The 22370-nt window shown below is 40.3% G+C and overlaps 1 protein-coding gene across 2 annotated transcripts in view; it reads right to left on the bottom strand.

The window, feature by feature from the left end:
- The window catches only part of LOC127447176 (histamine N-methyltransferase), a 380204-nt gene that overhangs the window by 112167 nt on the left and 245667 nt on the right, over positions 1-22370 (bottom strand). For both annotated transcript variants that reach the window (XM_051708810.1, XM_051708811.1), the window contains exon 10: positions 19318-19546. In XM_051708810.1, the coding sequence (XP_051564770.1) occupies positions 19318-19546 (229 nt within the window). The remainder of the gene's footprint in view (positions 1-19317; positions 19547-22370) is intronic.

Below are 22370 nucleotides of genomic sequence, written 5' to 3'. Positions count from 1 at the left end.
CTGCTCCAGTAAAAACACAAAAATGCAAACAACAGTGTCCCCACACTTGATATATAAATACATTAACATATTTCTACCATTTTGGTTTATTAAAATATATTTGAGCAGATTAGAACCTGGAACCCCTTGTCCTCAAAGTGCAAAGTCATATACATAATGCTTAACTGTTGATCCATGCAGTTCCCTATCGATGTCACTCGAGCTGCGTAATCGCATTGGGAGACGCGACTCATGTCACGTGGTCTGAAGCCTTTATACATTCACGGCAATTTATTGACTGATGCCGCTTAAGCGACGCCCCCGGGGAGCTACGTCACGAGCTCCATAAAGGCACTCGCTTCGCGCCATCGCATCAGTAGAAGTACTTCAGTGCACGATTTTGTCTAAGCCCTTGTCTGTACTAATGACTCACATTGAAGCGAGGATCATTATTCTCCCTTTTGAGTGGAAAACACGTAAGGTTGTTGTTATACAGCGTAGAAATTTTCAGAGCAAATTTTTATGTATGTTTTTCTAAACATTACAGGGATCCGACGGAGATAGCAGCACATTTCGAGGCTTGGAATTTCTCGCCACGAGGTATTATCCCCACCTGCTCCAGTTCCACACCTTCCAGATTTGGAACTCCATGTGCGGGAACCATTTGGGGTTTTCGGCTCTGTGTCTGAGAAGTAGGAGTGCGAATGGACAGCGGTTTCTTCCTTGTGTTTGTCAAACTCCCCCTGAGTGAATGCGTGAGCCTCATTGGACATTTTCTGACAAAGCATGCAAAAGAGTTGTATAATGAATTCGTCTTCGGAAGGTAAGGAATAATTTGCCCCTTGTCCTTATTCTCTTTTTCTGTGTCATTCTGGAAGAATGCACATGAATAAGGCAATAGAGAAGCAGCCCCTGCCTTTCTCTCGCTCCCTTCCCTGTTCAACTGGCTCTAACAAGGAAAGAAAGAGATGTGGAAGGCCAGATGTACAACTAAACAAGAGGATAGGTACATCAAAGTCTCTAGTTTGAGAAATAGACACCTCACATGTCCTCAGCTGACAGCTTCATTGAATTCTAGCCGCTCAACACCAGTTTCATGTACAACAGTAAAGAGAAGACTCAGGGGTGCAGTCCTTATGGGAAGAATTGAAAGAAAAAGCAAATTTTGAAACAGAAAAAACTAAAAGAAAAGGTTTGAGTGGGCAAAGAAACACAGACATTGGACAACAGATAATTGGAAAAGAGTGTTATGGATCTTAACCCAATCTTGAGCTTTTGTGGGATCAGCTAGACTGTAAGGTGCGTGAGAAGTGCCGGACAAGACAGCCACATCTATGGCAAGTGCTGCGCGAAGCGTGGTGTGAAATGTCACCTGAGTAACTGGACAAACTGACAGATAGAATGCCAAGGATCTGTAAAGCTGTCATTGTTGCACTTAGAGGATTTTTTGATGAGAACTCTGAAGTAGTTCTGATTTTTTTTTTTTTTCAAATTGTAATAGTAAATTTTTACGTTATTAATGTCCTGACTATTCATTGTGATCAGTTGAATGCCACTTTGTTGAATAAAAGAACCAATTTCTCTCCATAAGAGCAAAATCTGTACATTATTCAAAACTTTTGGCCGCCATTGTAGATCTAGACATGAGCCTATGAGCTTGCTGTGTAGTGAAGGAAATAAGCCATTCAGTGAGCGAAACTGGACTGTATAAATGTATCGATTTCTCTCATATCTGCCCTTTGGTTAATATCGGGATGAGTTCGCCGTTGTACGCACCTCAAATGTCCGACAACCAGAATAGGGTACAGTTTTCACCCGCAGCTTGCCGGGAAGCAAAAAAAAAAAAGAAAAAAAAAGAAAGAGAGAATGCTTCCCAAATTCATCCTCTTTCTCCATGACCAAGGGTCTCGAGATATGCTTAACAGAATTCGATGTTCGTCAAAGCACAAGTGTACACAAAGGCACACAGTGAAAATAAGCACCACACATTGTCCCCCCATAAGAATGCTGGGGCCTTTGTGCGAGCCTGCTTGTTTTCAACTCCCCTCCATGTTTGCATTCTTCCCCGTTCAGTGCTAGGGAAGATGGCTGATCTGGTGTCCTCTGTTGTAAATACATTCAGAGTGGCCGGTCTTATAATTGCCTGATCTAATTCGGCCTCTTGGCCTCTTGGAGACCATGGCCAAAGGTTTTGAGACATGGATAGCAGATTTGATGTACACAAAACACACAGTTTACATAAGTACCACATGCTGTCCCCCATAAGAATACAGGGGCTGTTGTGCATGCCTACTTGTTTTCTCAATTCCCCTCACATGCACATTTCTTCCCCATTTCTATGCTAGGGAAGAGGATTTATCTGGTGTCCTCTGCTGTACATGGACCATTCTACAGAATTGGTTCAAAGTCAGAGTTGGAAACATCTTGAAAATGTTTTGTCTTTTCCCACAAATTTTGTATGTATGCAAATTGTATAATATCCAAGGTACACATTTCTAGTAATTGTGCAGTTAATTCTTATACTGTATTTTCAGAAAGTTTTGGAATATTTTCCCTCTCCCCAAATTTGTCACTACCGAAATACAATAATATATAATTTAATAATAAGTGTTATATTGACCTATTAAGATTCTGTTTACATCTATCTACCATCTATCTATATTTTTTGCTATTTTATTTAAAAGTTTTCACAGGTAAATCAATAACAATTACAATTTTAACAATATTTTGTGTAATTTATGAGATTTGTTGTATTTTGAATCCAATCTTTATTTGTAAAAGGCATAAAGTTTATCATACTGATTTCAAAGTTAAGGATTCATTAGTTTGAATATACATTGAACCAAACACTATCATAACATCTTAGTTGATAATTCAATATACTTTATTTTTGACAAAACATCCCATATTTTGGTCGTGACTGCACATTTTCGGTAGTGACAGTAATGTTTTGGTAGTGACCACAATATTTAGTTTGCCACAGCTGAATCAGACTGTCAACATTTTATGTTAATACAAATAACTAACTATGTTGCACATATGCACATATGCAGCCAGCACATATAGCAGATGCACATCTGACAGTAAATATCTGATAAGAACACCTAGCTGAAGAGCTATTCAATACTTTGGGTCTTGAGGAGAGTGCAAGTGAGAAGAGGTATGCACATAGATTTTTCTGCCTAAAAAAACCCATCAGAATCACTTTCAGTTTTATTTTCACAGAATGTCCATTATAATAGACAGCAGGATTAATTTCGTGTACAAAAAAACAGTCACACTTAACAATGTCAAATAAAATGGATTCCATCTATAGCCTAAAATTACAGTAAATCAAGGAACACATTTAACCTCCAGCATCAGTTTCTGATACAAATTCAGCATTGTGTCAGAGAGAAACCTCTTTTGTTTCTTTGTTTTAAATCTTGTGATTGTTTCCTTCTTCCCTGCTGATACTCGACTGTTGTCATCTCGACTTAGAAAATGTTTGACTATGTTCATGTTTTTTTGTTTATGATTGTTCTGATAAGTGAACCTAAGACATGGGTGGTTTTCAGCCTTGTAGATCACTTTGTGGGTGATACTAACACATTTTCTTATCATAGAGACAAGTTTGTATTTTCTAAGCAACCCGTTTGTGAAAGCTCTTCTGAATAAATGTTTCTTTTATAACTTGCAGACTTGTATTTTTCCTGTATTTGGTGCATAAGCATGTTGAGAAAAAGAAGGGTCTTTCTGACTTGGTTAGGAAGTCTGTGCTTCTGTACATCCATCTGAGTCTTCGATCTTGGAGAACATTTTGACTGGTCTGATGTCAACTTCTGCCTTAACCTTTGACACCGCTTTCTATATTTTTCTTCCCTCTTCTGCATTTCTTTGATCTTCTGTTCTAACTTCTGACATTTTCTATAGTTACTGGTATTTGCTCTTTTTATCCTTTTTTTCCCTGTGTGTATGTGCACTGGTGTCTGATCACCCTCACGGAAAGTGCTATGTGGTGTGGAAACCCTGCAAAATGTCTCCACCTCTTTTTGTCTTTTCACCGTCATCCTGTGTTTTTGCTGTCTTTTCCTCCATGCTTTTCTGACATGTCTTTGCTCCCTGTCAGATAATTCACTGATACTCTTCAACTTCCCTTCATTTCTTATTTCTTTCTCTTTCTTTTCTTAAGTATTCCTGGTACTTCACTGGGTCGTCCCTCAACCTTTGTCTATATTCTCTCAGTCTCTCTGCTCTAGTTTTTCCATTTTGTTTAGGCATGTTGGTGTTTTATGTCATTCTCCCTGTTAAGTAAACCATAGAAATTAACATTACTGACAATAACCTAACAACCCTTCGCTAGTATCATGGACTGCACTCTTAAGTAAGTGTTATATTTCAGATTGAATTTAAACCACATCACATTACAGAATTTTAACTCACATACTAAAACACTACTAAAACATACTAAAATACTAATGATTTGCATAACTGTACTAAAATATCGTTTATTTCCCCTAAATAAAGGATTATTTGGATATAAGGTGTTCCCTTTTGTCACTACCAAAACAATGATGTCACAACCGAAACTTCACCACGTTTCGGTCGTGACTGTTTTGGTAGTGACAATTTTAGATACTTTAGAGACTAGCTCAAAGATGCTAATCAGCACATGGTTAGCTAGCACAGTTCTGAACAGTTGTACACACATAAAAACAAAATTATATGGAATAACACCCAAAAAAGTTTGCTTAATTGCAGAAAAAAAGGTGTTTGGTAGTGACGTTCCTTAAAGTTACACACATATTTTCAGACTTTTGAACACATTTACCTCAAAATGAAAAAAATCTAAAATATATTTTTAAAAACAACAATGGAATAAAATGTAAAAATTATTTCAATATCATTTTCATAAGTTGAAATTTAGGGGTTAGGGTTCGGGACAGCCACCTCCCAATTGAAAGTATTCAATGAATGATGATTTTATATATATTAAGCTAACTGATATTTTAAATATTATTGTGGGTTTCAATAGATAATAGAAGGATCTTAGTAAACATCTAAGATTTGAATACTTAAATGCTTTTTAAATGTGTTTTTTGGTTGTGGGACAGCAGTTTGCACCAATTCTGTAGAATGGCCCATATACATTCAGAGTGTCCGGCCCTTTATTTTTGCCTGATTTAATTCGGCCTCTGTCTCTATGAACAAAGGTTTTGAGACACGCATAACAGAATTTGATGTACACAAAACACACAGTGGGCATAAGCAGCACACATTGTCACCCCATACACAATGCTGGGGCCGTTGTGACAAACCAGCTCTCCCAAATAAAAATCTCCCCCAATGTTTATACAATTTCCCCATTCAAAATCAAATCAAAATAAAATCACTTTTATTGTCACACAGCCATATACACAAGTGCAATAGTGTGTGAAATTCTTGGGTGCAGTTCCGATCGACATAGCAGTCGTGACAGTGATGAGACATATACCAATTTACAATAACATCAAATTAACACAACACAATTTAAAGTCTAATATACACATAATTATACACAACACAATATACAAATAATAACATACACTGTACAGTATACAATACACACAATATAGATAAACATTATTCAATAAAAAAAAGTATATATAGTATATATAGAATGTACAGTAGGTTGTATTGTATTGTATTGACATTCAGGCTGTTGGTTGATAGTCAGTTGTTAAGAGAGAACATAATATAATAATAATATAATTTATGACAGTCCGGTGTGAGATATAAGAGTAAGAGTAATAAAGTGCAGTGCTGATGTATTTTGATCGTGGGAGATCAAGAGTTCAAAAGTCTGATTGCTTGGGGGAAGAAGCTATCATGGAGTCGGCTGGTGCGGGTCCTGATGCTGCGATACCGCCTGACTGATGGTAGCAGTGAGAACAGCCCATGGCTCGGGTGACTGGAGTCTCTGATGATCCTCCGAGCTTTTTTCACACACCGCCTGGTATATATGTCCTGGAGGGAGGGAAGCTCACCTCCGATGATGTGTCTGGCAGTTCGCACCACCCTTTGCAGTGCTTTGCGGTTGTGGGCTGTGCTATTGCCGTACCAGGTGGAGATGCAGCAAGTCAGGATGCTCTCAACAGTGCAGGTGTAGAACCGTGTGAGGATGTGGCGGTTCATTCCAAACTTCCTCAGCCGTCTCAGGAAGAAGAGGCGCTGATGAGCCTTCTTCACAACGGCTTCAGTGTGGATGGACCATGTGAGTTCCTCAGTGATGTGGACACCCAGGAACTTGAAGCTGCTGACTCTCTCCACTGGTGCTCCATTGATGGTGATGGGACTGTGTTCTCTGTCTTTTCTTCTGAAGTCCACCACAAGCTCCTTTGTCTTACTGACGTTGAGGGAGAGGTTGTGCTCCTGACACCAGTGTGTCAGAGTGTGCACCTCCTCTCTGTAGGCTGTTTCATCATTGTCAGTGATCAGACCTACCACCATCGTGTCATCAGCAAACTTAATGATGGCATTGGAGCTATGTGTTGCCACACAGTCATGTGTGTACAGAGAATACAAGAGTGGGCTGAGAACACAGCCCTGTGGGGCTCCAGTGTTGAGGGTCAGTGACGAGGAGATGTTGCTGCCTATTCTAACCACCTGGCATCTGCTTGACAGGAAGTCCAGGATCCAGCTGCACAGCGAGCTGTTTAAGCCCAGAATTTCTCATCTAGATTGGAGGGCACTATGGTGTTAAATGCTGAGCTGTAGTCTACAAACAACATTCTCACATAAGTGTTCTTTTTTTCCAGGTGGAAGAGAGCAGTGTGTATTGTAGATGCAATGGCATCATCAGTGGAGCGGTTGTTGCGGTAATCAAACTGCAATGGGTCTAGAGAGAGAGGCAGCACAGAGCAGATGTAATCTCTGATTAGTCTCTCAAAGTATTTGCTGATGATGGGGGTCAGAGCAACAGGACGCCAGTAATTTAAGCAAGTGATTTTGGATTGCTTTGGAACAGGCACAATGGTGGATGTTTTAAAGCATGTGGGGACTACAGACAAAGAGAGGGAAAGGTTGAAAGTGTCCGTAAAAACACCAGCCAGCTGGTTCGCGCATGCTCTGATGACGCAACCCAGAATGCCGTCTGGGCCCGTGGCTTTGCGGATATTCACCCGTCGGAAGGATAGGGTTACATCCGCTACAGAGACGGAGAGTGAACTAACCTCTGTAGCTTCAGCCGCGAGAGCTCTCTCCACGAGGGCGTTGTTATTTCCCTCAAAACGAGCATAAAAAGTGTTTAGCTCATCCGGGAGAGAGGCAGCGGAGTTTTTATTCCCTTTAAAGTCCGTGATGATGTTAATTCCCTGCCACATGCTTCTAGAGTTGGTGGTGTTAAACTGTTCTTCAATCTTGTTTCTGTACAGGCATTTTGCTGTTCTGATACTTTTTCAGAGGCATAACTGGCTTGTTTATGCTCCTCCGCGTTCCCGGAATTAAAAGCGAAGGTCCGCACATTAAGTGCCACGCGAACATCGCTATTTATCCATGTCTTCTGTTTCGGATAGATCCGTGTTGTTCTGGTCGGAACGACATCCTCTACACACTTTCTGATGAAACACATTACGCTATCAGCGTAAAGCTCGATGTTGTCATCAGAGGCAGACCGGAACATCTCCCAAATACCAGGGAAAGCATTTATGCTATCAGCGTCCCTGCTGCGAAGGCATCTCAGGGTGCTCATATTTCATGCCTAAATACAATAAAGGCAAAACCATTATTAAAACCTCCTCAGCCAGCCTCAGTTTTAAAGGAGTGAGCTATCCCCTCCGCTGTGCCACTGGTTTAGAGGCACCCACAAAAGATAATCCAAGTGCACCATCTAGTGGTCACAGGTCGTGCTGCAGGCCAAAACCATGCATTAATCCCTCTGTCTGCCTGTCTGTTGGCTTGGCAGCAGCTTAAGGGCATTTCGAAGTGGGTGCTTGAACGATAAAGCATGGTTATATAATTCAGTTAAGGCAAAACCCGCCTTGTTCAACAGGGTACTTCCGACTGAGGTTTCAGTTCAAGAAGCCCCATTTTTGAGGCAGGAAATTCACCCTCTCTTAGAAAAAGGGGTAATAGAGGAAATTCCCCCTTTTCAGACAGAATGCAGTTTTAACAGCCATTATTTCCTGGTCCCAAAAGGATGGTGGCTTGTGTCCCATTCTGGAATTGAGGCACTTGAATTCCAAGCTGATGAAATGTCAATTCAGAATGCTAACGCAAAAACAAATAATGTCACAAGTGCAGCCGGGGGACTGGTTTGTGACAATAGATTTGATGGGGGCAAAGCGTATAAATTTTGTGTCCTTTCATTCGGACTTGCATTGGCACCATGCACTTTCACAAAATGCATGGATGCGGCTTTGATGCCTTGAGGCTTCAGGGCATCCGCATTTTGAATTATCTCAACGATTGGTTGGTGCTGGCCCACTTGGAGACTTTGGCTGCTCAACATTGAGATGTCATTCTCAGCCACTTGAACAACCTAGGGCTGTGTGTAAACCTAGACAAGAGTGCTCTGTTGTCAAGGCAACAGACTCTGTTTCTAGGGGTGGAGCTAGTTTCGCGGGTGATGCAGGCTTGCCTGTCTCCAGCTCGTGTTCTGTCATTCCGTCGGTGTCTAGCGATGTTCAAAGTGGGACGTGTTCTCCCTGTGAGAACATTTCACAGGATTTTGGGGCTCATGATCGTGACTTCCGCTGTCATTCCCCTGGGCATGTTGTATGCAAGACTGTTTCAGTGCTGGATGAACTCCATAAAGGGACTTCAACCACTGAAACATGCATTTCGTCCCTTCAAAGTGACACTTAGGTGCTACCGAACACTGACGCACCTTCTGATGTTGGGCATTTTGTTGGGACAGGTGTGCCACCGCAGAGTTATAATGACAGATGCCTCCTCCACGGTTTGGGGCGCTGTATATGAGGGTTTTGGACGGGCCAGAGGTGATATTGGCACATAAACTGTCTGGAGATGTTTACGGTGCTGCTGCCATTACAATATTTCCCTCCAGAGATTCAGGACAGCCATGTCCTTATCCAGTCGGACAACAGGACAGTGGTGTCCTATATTAATCGCCAGGGAGGGGTGCACTCTCATGCCATGCTGAGGCTGGCATGGCTCATTCTTCTGTGGGTACGGGACAATGTGCTGTCTCTACGAGCCGTACATGTCCCGGGACGATTGCATTTGGGAGCGGATCTCCTGTCCAGACAGGGTTTGATGCTTGGAGAATGGACATTACATCCTCAGATTGTGAAATAATTCTGGAGAAGTTTCAGCAGAGCGGAAGTGGAAGTAGACGTCACACTGTCCCCTCTGGTTTACCCTCATGCCCCTGGCACCGCTGGGCATCGATGCATTGGTGCATCAGTGTCCAACAACACATCTTTACGCGTTTCCTCCGATCAGTCTACTACACGCAGTGCTGCAGAGAGTTCGGGGGGATCGGGCTCAGCTTCTGTTGGTGGCGCCGTATTGCCCATCTCAAGTAAGTAAGTTTTCAACGCTGGTCTCTCTCCTGGAGGAAGCATCTTGGGAGATTCCAGTCAGAACAGACCTGTTGTCTCAGGCTCGGGGCAACATTTGGCACCTCCGACCAGACTTATGGAAGTTATGGGTATGGCCCCCAACGGGGTGCTCTATTGAATGATGATTAATCACCCGTGGTGGAGCTAGAGCTCCATCAACCAGGAAGCTTTATACCTTTAAGTGCCGTATTTTTGCTTTGTGGTGTACGGCACGCGACAAAGATCCAATTCACTGCCCTGTCACTGAGTGTTTTGGGGCCGGGGTTGCCCCAGCAATGTTTAAAGTGTATGTTGCCACTATAGAGGCTGAGCATGTGCTTATTAATGGAGTCTCTTTCGGTAGACATTCTCTTGTCTCGTGCTTTATGCGCGGTGTACGCAGGCTTAGACCTGTGAATCCTGCCCGCATTCCCTTATGGGATTTTTCTATTGTTTTAGAAGCACTCACAGGAGCTCCGTTTGAGCCCTTGGCATCAGTTACTGATACATTTCTGACTCTTAAAACAGCCCTGCTGGTGGCATTGGCATTGTTTAAAAGGGTTGGTGATTTGCATGCCCTGTCGATCAATCCCTAATGAATGGATTTTGCACCAGGGTATTCAAGGGTGGTGTTAAGACCTCGCTTAAGCTATTTGTCCAAGGTCGTGTCTACATCCTTTCGATCGCAAACTATCCATTTTCAGTCTTTCTATCCTCCCTCATTTGAGCTGGAGGAGCATGAATGCTTACATATGCTTTGCCCAGTTATGGCACTGCGAGTTTATGTTGACCGCACTAGCCAGTGGCGTAAGTTGGAGCAGTCATTTGTGTGCTTTAGTGGCCGCAACAAGGGTGTTTCGTTGTCCAAGCAAAGACTGTCTCATTGGCTTGTCGATGCAATTTCAAGTGCTTATGAAATGCGTGGTTTACCTTCACCTTCGAGTACTCAAGCCCATTCTACGGGGAGCATAGCATCCTCATGGGCTTTGGCTAGAGGTGCGTCATTGGAAGACATTTGTATGGCAGCGAGGTGGTCCGCTCCGCATACATTTGTGAGATTTTATAATCTGGATGAGGGTTTGACTCCCGCTTCCCATGTTCTCTCTGTCAGAACAGGAGTAAGCTCATAATTTCCTCTGTTTATTCACATACTTTAGCTCGCTTGTACGCCGCTATATGCTTGCCACGTGGGCATAGACAGTTGGCAGCTTCTGTTCGTATGGCGTGAATGTACATCGTTCCCCAATGCGATTACACACCTCGAGTGACCTCAATAGGGAATGTCTCGGTTACATGAAGCGTAACCCTGGTTCCCTAAATGGAATGAGACACACTGTGTAAGCTTGCCATACTCTCTTGTAGCTGCATAGGCTCGTGCCTTCCTGCAGAAAATCTGACACGATGGCGTGAAGCGAGAACCTTTATGGAGCTTGTGACGTAGCTCCCTGGGAGCGTTGCTTAAGCGCCATCAGCCAATAAATTGCTGTGATCGTATAAGGGCTTCAGACCACGTGACACGGGATGTGCCCCCCAATGCAATTTATGCAGCATCTCATTCCCTCTCAGGGAACCAGGGTTACGCTTCACGTAACCAAGACGTTATACACTGACCTACAAAATGTTAAATTATTAGCACATAATACATATTTAGGACTAAGCCTTCACAATTTTGTCACATCACAAACAGCACCCCCATTACAGTGGGGACCATCCAGACTGTCATCTTAACCAGGTAACCCTAATATAAAAAGCTACATTTTCTCCATAACACTTTATAAAAACTTTAATTAATAACTTTTGTTTACATCAGTATCGTTTGAATTTGTTAAAAGAAAATCCTATGTTTTATATATCTGTCCCTATGTCTGCAGGACCTTTGTGGACTCCTGCTTAAAACACTGATCTGAGTTAATGCAAATAGTGTATATCCACAAGAGTACTTGTCTTGCTAAGAATATATTTCACTTCAAGTCTTTGTGAGTATATATAAATATATATATTATATGCATTCATTTGAGAGCATGCTGTTTCTTGGAGAACGCCAATCACTGTGGGCTGGATTCCAGACATCTTATTCCAGACTCAGTTCCCTTCTCAGCATGCAGTAGCTCTAAAAAGAGTATGGTGCTGGACTTAGCAGGGCTCTATCAACTGCGGGATGCTGAGCCCAGCAAACAGGACACATCAAAGGAGGAGACAGAGACTGAATCTGCTCTGTTTCGCCCTCTCTTATGTGCTCTGTAGAGCACAATGTTATTACAGAGGGCAATCACACAAAGGCAATGATGCTACAGAGTTTAAGGACAAGAACAAAAGCAGAGAGGAATAGAGGGTGGAGTATATATGCAAGAAATCAGTTGAAAGAAATACAGAACAGCAGACAGAATTCAATGAGTTGACCCTTTATTTTCCTCTTAATGTAAGCATATCATGAAAAAAAAAATTATTATAATTAAATGGCCAGTTCTAGCTCTAAAATCTGATTGACTGAGCCATTCAATGATTTTGAAGCCATTGTGTAAGGGGTGTTCTGCAGCAACAGCAATATGATAAAACACAACATTAAAGCAATGCCACTCAAACAAGAGAACTGTTGTATAAAAAGCAATATCACACTAACAATTGTTCTTTTGTACTGAATATTAGCACGGCCATGAGTGCCAAAGGTGTAGCAAATTAGCTTAAAAAGGGAATTATTTATAATCAATTATAACTGGTTATAATTAATAATAAATATTTAGATTAGATCTTAGAATTAACTGTAGCAGAATCGATATTACAATTATTTGATCTGTCCGTCCAATATAAATATGTAGCAAATTAGCTTAAAAAGGGAATTATTTATAATTAATTATAACTGGTTATAATTAATAACAAATATTTAGATTAGATCTTAGAATTAACTATAGCAGAATCGATATTACAATTACTTGATCTGTCCGTCCACCGAGCAGACAATATAATTATTTATCAATTCTAGGAAGATTACTTTCCTGGCCAAGGAACGATAGCCTTCCTTCTTATACAGTGCTAGCAGTAGTTTAGCATGTAGCAAGGAGCAACGTTCAGTGACTTTGAATTGTGAGCGGAACACAGAGACAATCAATTGTGAATATAAGGGATTTAATAAATGAAACTATAACTAACATACAAACAAACTAAGCAAAACATACATATATAGAATGAAGGAAAGTAAGAAAAGGAGAGACAGAGAGCAGAGAATGGCAATATTTCACGTCAGTTAACCACAACCTAAATGAGAATCATCAGAGGCACAATTCACCTTAAAAGGGGTTCAAACTTAAACGCGCATCTAATCAGTTGTAAATGGTTACTTGCATTGGTTTGTTGCTGAATAAGAGTCTTGATGCGGTAGACGAGGTTCTCGACGATTTCTTTAGGAGTGAGTTGAAGAAGTCCACAGGAAATCCACAAAGTTACTTGGAGGTAAACACTGCCAGAAGGTTAAATTCAAGAGGAGAGTTTTGGAGTGGGTTGATCTCAAGAAGAAGAGTTTTGAGCGATGATTAGTCTGCGTTCTGGAGTTTTGATAGTTCATTGCCGCACCCATTTTGTGGGTGGAGTGGCCAATCAGAGGCATGCATTTTGAGCGGGAGAAACATCCTTTGTCTCCGTTTATGGCCCATTCGCATTTTATTGCTGATCTGGACCGCTAGTGCAGCTCTTAATTCAAAACATAGTAAGAATTGTTCGATGCATTTCACGATCACATGGTGTACATTATTGTGTGAGAAATAAAGGGAAGATCATTTTGATACCAAGAAGGTAACCTCCAGACGATATTAAAGCAGAGATACACTCATACACTTGAATATAGGCATTTAATGTCTAACTAATACAAGTAAAGGGTTTTAACTAAGTTAATATAATAGGGGAATATACATACAACACATGCATATAGCAGATACATTTATAACTGCTTACTATGGCCTAAAATAGAGAAAATGTCTTTAGGTGTGTGTGTGACGTGTATTGGAATTACTGGAGACAGACAACTGCTCTGGTGCCTGGCACGGGGGGTCACCCCCCTTTCTGTGGAATGTGTTTGAAGCTTGATGGAGACACTTCAGAGGAGACCTGTTTTAGCATCCTTTTGATAGTGATAAAGACCATCTGCAATTTAGCACCCATATAAATGTAAATGCGGAGGCCAGGTCAGTAATTTATAAGCAAATGTCAAAAGGCTAAAAGGTTTTTTTTTAAACAAAGTGTAATTAACCATCACTGATCTTACACAGACGTTACAAAGGTAATCACAGCCATTCTGATATTCAGTACAATAGTGCGATATGTGTGACAGAATGAACTGTTGCATATCGCTGGAAAGCCACAAACACAGATGATTCTAGCGCTGGAATCCGCTTATCCAATCAAATTAGAGGACTGGAACAACTGGAACTGTTGTATGTTCAGTAAACTTTAGGCTCATGAAATATATTTCATGGTGTTGTTGATTGTGATTATTATTAATAATTCTAATGATTTCGGAAACTTTGCAATGTGTCTGCCCAGAGTCATTGCACTGATGCACACACACTGCAAACACACACAGCAGTGATTCAGTGTCAGTGATAAAGTGATGGGGAAAGGAGCTCTTAATGCTATTTGTTGTACAAAAGCTGGGGGACCCATTTGTGACAATAGATTTGACGGGGGAAAAGCGTGTCAATTTTGCGCCCTTCCGTTCGGACTTGCATTGGCACTACGCACTTTCACAAAATGCATGGATGTGGCTTTGACGCCTTGAGGCTTCAGGGCATCTGCATTTTGAATTATCTCGATGATTGGTTGGTGCTAGCCCACTCGGAGACTTTGGCTGCTCAACATCGAGATGTCATTCTCAGTTACTTGAACAATCTAGAGCAATGCTTAAAGTGTATGTTGCCACTATAGAGGCTGAGCACGCACTTATTAATGGAGTCTCTATCACACCGCAAACACACACAGCAGTGATTCAGTGTCAGCGATAATGGGGAAAGGAGCTCTTAATGCTATTTGTTGTACAAAACTAGCCTAGATGGAATTTTGGAACACCAAAATGCAGAATGAGACATTTTTGTCTGCAAGCGCTTTTCATGTGGAGTTCAAAGTGGCACTTGAAGCTGGCGCTGACTCCCTGATGCGAATAATGAATGCCACTTCATGATTGCTGTAACAAAGCAGATCTATTCAGATCAGTCTGCTGCCTGATTAATATTGTGGAGGATGAGAGTTTAAGAGATTTAATGCCCATTGCAATGAATATGTTACTTATGTGGGGACTAGTTCTTTCAATTAGTCAAACTCCCACTTAGACTTTGGGAAACGTTTAATGTTACTTGAATTGGTGCTATTTTAGTGCATTTCTATCTTTATACTGTGGAAGGCTAAATTTGGAAAATGTTAATAAACCATTATATTGTTAAATATTGTTTTGTTTTCTTTCCTAAGAAGGAAATAAATGCATTTTGACAGAAATAAAAGTATATTTACAGTCAAATTTCAGCACTTTCAAAATCTGTGATTAATCGAGATTAACTATGAAAAATGTTGTGATTAATCACTATTACAAATTTGAATTGACTGACAGCGCTAAAAAAGCTATATTTTAAACAAGTTTGTGATCACTGATTTACATATAATATCAGCTGATAGGGACGTTAAAACTTTAAAAAGCAGTGTCATAAATTTTTTCACACAAGAACCAGTGGTGTTTACCTTAGGACTGCATGGGGAGAACAACTTTCATTTCATAAGAAATGCAGCAATTATAAGTTGAATATATGTACAACCAATCTATATAAATTACATATTACTCTTTGTGCATTTCTATATTTTAACAAATACAAGTGTAAAACATTACACATCACTATCACACAGCTCTTTAGTAACACAATCGGCTTTTTTCTACATGAATATGCCCATAGAAGTCAGTGGATGCACGACTCATAGAGTGCTACTAAAGCTGTGATGATGGCAGACATATTCAATCAATAGCACCAAAGATTGATTTGTCTTTTTTGGACACATGCACAGTTATCTGATATAACACATTTAAGCTTTCATAATCTGATACTTTGCCTGTGTTGTTGCAAAGACAGTTTTGAGCTTAGTTAATAATTAAGTTCCTGCACTGTTTGAGTAGTAGTTCGGGCAGCTGTGGGAGCAACATTGCAGACACCAAAAACATCTGTGCTTTCCCACTTTTGAAAAGTACCAGCCACCACAGGCTTGATGTTATTGATGTAGTCACCATATTTTTTTGTGTGCTCTATTTACAAGAGAATTTAATTTGAATTTGATTTGAGAGTGAATAACGACATAAATGTTAGTCTGTTTATCATACAAAGTGATTGTATGCCTTCAGAAGACTTTGAATATGACACACAAGTTGAATGGACTACATTTATGGCCCTTTAAGGTGTTTTTCAAGCTTTAAAGTAAGTCAGTATCAACTGTTATTGTATGGATATCAGCGATCACAACATTCTTTAAAACATCTTTTGTGTTCCGCAGAAAAAAGCAAGTAATATGGGACTGGAACAATATGAGGGTAAGTAAAAAATGACACAATATTAATACTGGAACAAACCATTACTTTAAAGCAATAAGCCACCTAGGGCAGTGGGTTGCAGTGATGTCATTTATTGATACAGTACAAAAGTGTAGAGAAAGGACAGGAAATGATGCAGAGAAGATGGGGAACAGGCCTGGGAAATGCTGCAAGCCAGACTGCAACTAACATCACCCACATGAGTACCACAGCTCAAATTGTCAGCGGACTTGCGCTAACCACTCGACCACAGCTCTGAAAGGATGAGCATTTAGCTTTTCTTTTCCTCTTTATGGAGGCAAATCATAACGAGAGCATTACTAAAAACAGATTTAGCTTCTGACTTGCAGCAGTCAGATAAATAAACATCTCTTGGTTGGGTCTTTTCATATATCAATGTTTAAATAGCTCAGCTCTGCTGTTTTAAATAAACTAGGGAAAATGTGTTTTTGATAGAGAGTTATCTGAAGCACACTCCACCTACATGTGAACCTTTTGCCACTCTCTAATGATGACAGAACATGAGCTATAACTGATGCGCTGTTCTCTCTGCCTCCAGCACATATTGTGTGCTTCAAAAGACCAGAGTGTGATTTGTTATCTCCTGGCTACACAGAAGCTTAGATTACCAATTCATTTGTAAACATAACTGTATTTGGCACCACTTGCTCCTTAACACACTTTATACCTTTCAGACTCAAACATTCTCCTACAGTGAACTCAATACAGGGTTTATCAGAAATCTCTGCTGGACCGTGATTCCAGACAGCACCTCCCTCATAACTGGGATAAAGGCTAGGGATGGGCATTTTGTCTACTCAAGAGCTCGACAGATGAAAGAGGTCAGCTAATTCAACATGCTACAATTCAAGAAAACCTGAGACTTTGCAAGCGAATTGAATTCATCTAATTATTCTCTGTTTTTGATGTCAAAACGTAAAGAGGCAAGGTCTCAAGTCCCCAGCAATCTGTTCCATTTAGTTCCAGTCCAAAGTGATGCACTTGATGTAAGCTTGAGATCTGATGAACTTTGGTGTTAGACAGCGTTTGCACGTGTTTGTGAAGTCCACAAGACCATAGGGTTAAGAATGAAGTCCAGCAGATCCAAAAGTCCATGCATCATGATCACATGGGAAGTCGGCATGTTGTTTCCGAGAGTTCCAGTACCCTAGGATTGGCCACATTAAGCCAAATTACTGACACACTTCATCTCCCATCAGACATTTTTGCATTGGCTCAAGGGTGTTTACCTTTCCTTGTGGCGTGACCGGTAGTGCGTTGCATCAGCTGTGTGAGACACCCTGGTTCAGATCCCGCCTTGAAACCAAGAAGTTCTCGCATTCGCATAATCAGTGATGAGTATGAATCCGTGGTTGCATTTTCCCCATTACATTACATATTTACTTAACTGGCGATTAGGTTTAGGTTCGGGGTTTGGGTTGGGGGGTACAGGTTATGAAATATGCATCCCTCTTCACTGTATTACAGCCTGTACAGCTAAAAAACAACTTGCTTTAGGCATCCGTGGACATTTCACATGCGAAAAGGGCCTCACATGTGCTTATACACCCAAAAGCACTTACTACTTTGGCCACTGGGTCAGTGCTTCAAATTTCGTTAGGCACAGACTGATTTTATCCAGAAAAAAGTCAACCTAATGTTTCCGATTTCACTGTGAGATTAGTCTGCTCCATGCGGCATTACGTCACCAAAAACTTGGAGAGCTTAGTGCGGCTTTTGGGAAAGGGCCTGTTTTGAAAGGGAGAACACAACTGTGTGAACTCCCTCTAACTTCTCCCAAGTGTTCCAGTGGCCACCCTGGGCTGAAAGTCACTGTGTACAGTGTTGATGCAAATTGTTCTTTGTCAGAGCGCAAGGTACCTTAAAAAATGATGCCATAACAATTACAAAATTAAAAACAGGGCCCTTTTTGGCACATTTGCCAAAAAAAAGTCATGTAATTATTGTGCTTTCATCATCAATCATTGCTTTCATTTACGAGTGGCCTAGTTATCGCGTCCATCTCTTGTAAAGGTGAAACTTATAATCAGGACAGTGATATACACCAGCTCATAAACTCACTCTTCTCTGGTGTTATTAATATAGAAGAAAGAAATGGATACATGGCTGCAATATTTATGAGTCCTGTTTTTTTTCTTCTTTTTTTTTTTTTTTGTTGTGCAAAACACAGTATCCTCTCAATGCAATGCAATGGAACATTTTAACATACCCAAAGCACCATTACAGCATTCCCACAGGAAACATTTATCAAGGCGAGACCTGTGGCTAAATAAACTAGCACTGCTCTTATACAGAAAAACGGTCCAGTCATGCCAGCATTCGAAGCCATTCACAGCAGAAAACAGAGAATATTGACAGACTGAATGTACAAGATACGTTTTCACCATGGGTAAATAAAGCACTCTTTTCTTGTGAAAAGGTCAGAAAAATGTGAACATCTCTTGAGAGCTGCTTTCAGTTTTTGCTGTACACGATATTCATGCTGTGTAAAAGTACAGCAAGCTGCAGCAAGTGCCGCCAATGTCTTTGAATTTCAACTACTGCTGCTTGAACTACTGTATGATGTTAGAATGGTATCAACTGGTATTATGAAAATGAAAAACCATCAAAGCGTTGGTTTTCAGAATTATGTAGTGACTGTGTAGCAGGAATATGTGGAATTACTCTAATATTCAGTTTTGCTGAACAACAAAACATGTTCAAAGACACGTCCCTGGGCAAAAGCAATCTAATAATATCTACTTTAATCTAGTGCACTTATCAAACACATTGTACATATATTTACAAAAGAATGCAGAGGGAAATGTTTACCTGTGGGTTATTGGAAAAAAATATGCATGCCTTACTGAAATTATGTTTTTCACTGCCTCTTAAATATGAAAATGTATACATGAGAGAGAAAATGCTGACAGTGCTTATAGAAAAAGCTGTTAAAATGGATGATCCCATAAAGGAAACTGGCTATATTCAGGGTTGTTGTAAACTTAAACCATACAAAGACTTTTTGAATCGAAGATTTTGTGTACATCAGCACATATTTGATGAGGTATTTAAAGGCATTTGAAAAAGTGTCATTGTCCTTTTCTGAAATGATTGTAAGGACAAAATCGAGACACAATTTTTAACTTCTATCTTTCTTCAGTTTTTAAAATTGATAAGCACAGTGTAAAATCTATATGCATTAATAGTTCAACCTCTGCATAACACCACATATTATAAATAGAACACAAAAAAATAGGGCACCTTTTTGGAATAACTGGCCCAACTCCCATTTTCATGCAGACCACTTTACGAATCTGCACCCCGACTGCACAGGTGGCCGTTCCGTTCCAGTAGCCAGTGCCATTTAGATTCATGGAGGAGTCTTCAATGCACGGTCCCCATGGCAATGCTTCCCAGTAGAATATGATGCATGGATGATCATTACAAGTTCTCCACTCCTCCAGAGCAGTAGCAGCTGGACATGCCTTAGCTGCGAATGGGAAAGACCATTTACTGCATTTTAGATTGAAAACCCTCTCTTAAGTTTGCTTTAATGCTCTATAAAACCTTAACGAGCTACATGAGCAAGAGGCATGGAAAAGAAATCCACTGGGACATATGTGCAAGGATGGGGATATATGGATGGAAGAAATTAGTAGATCTGCATTATGTGGTGAATGAATTGTGTAAAAAGAACCTTCAGCATTTAAAGCCTGTTCACACCAAGTCTGATGTTCATTAAATGTTTGTTGTACTGAACAGAATTGCTGTTTTTAAACAGCTTTCCCAAACACTCTGTCTGTCAGTTTTTAGTCGGACAAACAGGTACCGCCCTAAAGTTCTCTGCACATTAAACTGGGATCAGATAAAGTATTTTAACATATAAATTATGCACATTACCCTTAAAAACAAGAAAGTATAAAATATTTTTTTTTTTTTAAATGTTGCACTTAAACTTATTCACACTGAATCTGATGATGGAATTTCCTCATTTTCTGAAAAAAGGTTGGATTCCTAAATTAACAACTTGTCTCATAGAATCACATTACTATACCTATTTTTTTAAAGGATTTTTATGTGGTTTATTATACGTATCGCTGCAGTTAAATAATAGAGATGCTACAACAAAAATTACTTTTATTCCCTTTCACTCAAATGATGAGTAAAGCAGCAGATTATTAGTTCATAAACGCTTACTTTTTGCTTGGTTCCTATCAAAATATTATCTTATCAAAACACTTACTATAGCACATTAATTTTTTTAACGTTTGCATTACAGGTGCATCTCAATAAATTAGAATGTCGTGGAAAAGTTCATTTATTTCAGTAATTCAACTCAAATTGTGAAACTCGTGTATTAAATAAATTCAGTGCACACAGACTGAAGTAGTTTAAGTCTTTGGTTCTTTTAATTGTGATGATTTTGGCTCACATTTAACAAAAACCCACCAATTCACTATCTCAAAAAATTAGAATATGGTGACATGCCAATCAGCTAATCAACTCAAAACAACTGCAAAGGTTTCCTGAGCCTTCAAAATGGTCTCTCAGTTTGGTTCACTAGGCTACACAAACATGGGGAAGACTGCTGATCTGACAGTTGTCCAGAAGACAATCATTGACACCCTTCACAAGGAGGGTAAGCCACAAACATTCATTGCCAAAGAAGCTGGCTGTTCACAGAGTGCTGTATCCAAGCATGTTAACAGAAAGTTGAGTGGAAGGAAAAAGTGTGGAAGAAAAAGATGCACAATCAACCGAGAGAACCGCAGCCTTATGAGGATTGTCAAGCAAAATCGATTCAAGAATTTGGGTGAACTTCACAAGGAATGGACTGAGGCTGGGGTCAAGGCATCAAGAGCCACCACACACAGACGTGTCAAGGAATTTGGCTACAGTTGTCGTATTCCTCTTGTTAAGCCACTCCTGAACCACAGACAACGTCAGAGGCGTCTTACCTGGGCTAAGGAGAAGAAGAACTGAACTGTTGCCCAGTGGTCCAAAGTCCTCTTTTCAGATGAGAGCAAGTTTTGTATTTCATTTGGAAACCAAGGTCCTAGAGTCTGGAGGAAGGGTGGAGAAGCTCATAGCCCAAGTTGCTTGAAGTCCAGTGTTAAGTTTCCACAGTCTGTGATGATTTGGGGTGCAATGTCATCTGCTGGTGTTGGTCCATTGTGTTTTTTGAAAACCAAAGTCACTGCACCCGTTTACCAAGACATTTTGGAGCACTTCATGCTTCCTTCTGCTGACCAGCTTTTTAAAGATGCTGATTTCATTTTCCAGCAGGATTTGGCACCTGCCCACACTGCCAAAAGCACCAAAAGTTGGTTAAATGACCATGGTGTTGGTGTGCTTGACTGGCCAGCAAACTCACCAGACCTGAACCCCATAGAGAATCTATGGGGTATTGTCAAGAGGAAAATGAGAAACAAGAGACCAAAAAATGCAGATGAGCTGAAGGCCACTGTCAAAGAAACCTGGGCTTCCATACCACCTCGGCAGTGCCACAAACTGATCACCTCCATGCCACGCCAAATTGAGGCAGTAATTAAAGCAAAAGGAGCCCCTACCAAGTATTGAGTACATATACAGTAAATGAACATACTTTCCAGAAGGCCAACAATTCACTAAAAAAAATTTTTTATTGGTCTTATGATGTATTCTAATTTTTTGAGATAGTGAATTGGTGGGTTTTTGTTAAATGTGACCCAAAATCATCACAATTAAAATAACCAAAGACTTAAACTACTTCAGTCTGTGTGCATTGAATTTATTTAATACACGAGTTTCACAATTTGAGTTGAATTACTGAAATAAATGAACTTTTCCACGACATTCTAATTTATTGAGATGCACCTGTACATTACCAGCTACATTTACAAGATTTTTCAAGCTTGATCAAGGTGTGCAGTAGCTCAGCTGACTAGGGTACGAGTGCTAAAGAGCATGTGAGTAGACATGTGAGTAAAAAGTGTCATAGAAGTGCCAAATAATTCAGCATTTGCATTTTTCATGTCACATTTGCTTTCTATGACACTATCAGTTAGTATTAGGTTTAAGGTTTAGGGTAAGGACGTAGGAACTGTTTATTTAAAACTTGATACAGCATTATCCTTAAAGGGGTCATGAAATAGAGAATACATTTTTCCTTGATATTTAGACATATAAGAGGTATCGTCATGGTTACTTTCGTAACCTCCGTTCCCTGATGGAGGGAACGAGACATTGTGTCAATGTAGTGACACTAGGGGTCACTCTTGGGAGCCCGAAACACCTCTACTTTTTTTTAAAAAAGGCCAATGAGAATTGGCGAG

The sequence above is a fragment of the Myxocyprinus asiaticus genome, chromosome 10, assembly GCF_019703515.2.
Source record: "Myxocyprinus asiaticus isolate MX2 ecotype Aquarium Trade chromosome 10, UBuf_Myxa_2, whole genome shotgun sequence".
NCBI classification, from domain to species: Eukaryota; Metazoa; Chordata; class Actinopteri; order Cypriniformes; family Catostomidae; genus Myxocyprinus; species Myxocyprinus asiaticus.
The sequence above is the reverse complement of the archived record's forward strand: the minus strand, read 5'-3'. Positions and strand labels throughout refer to the sequence as shown.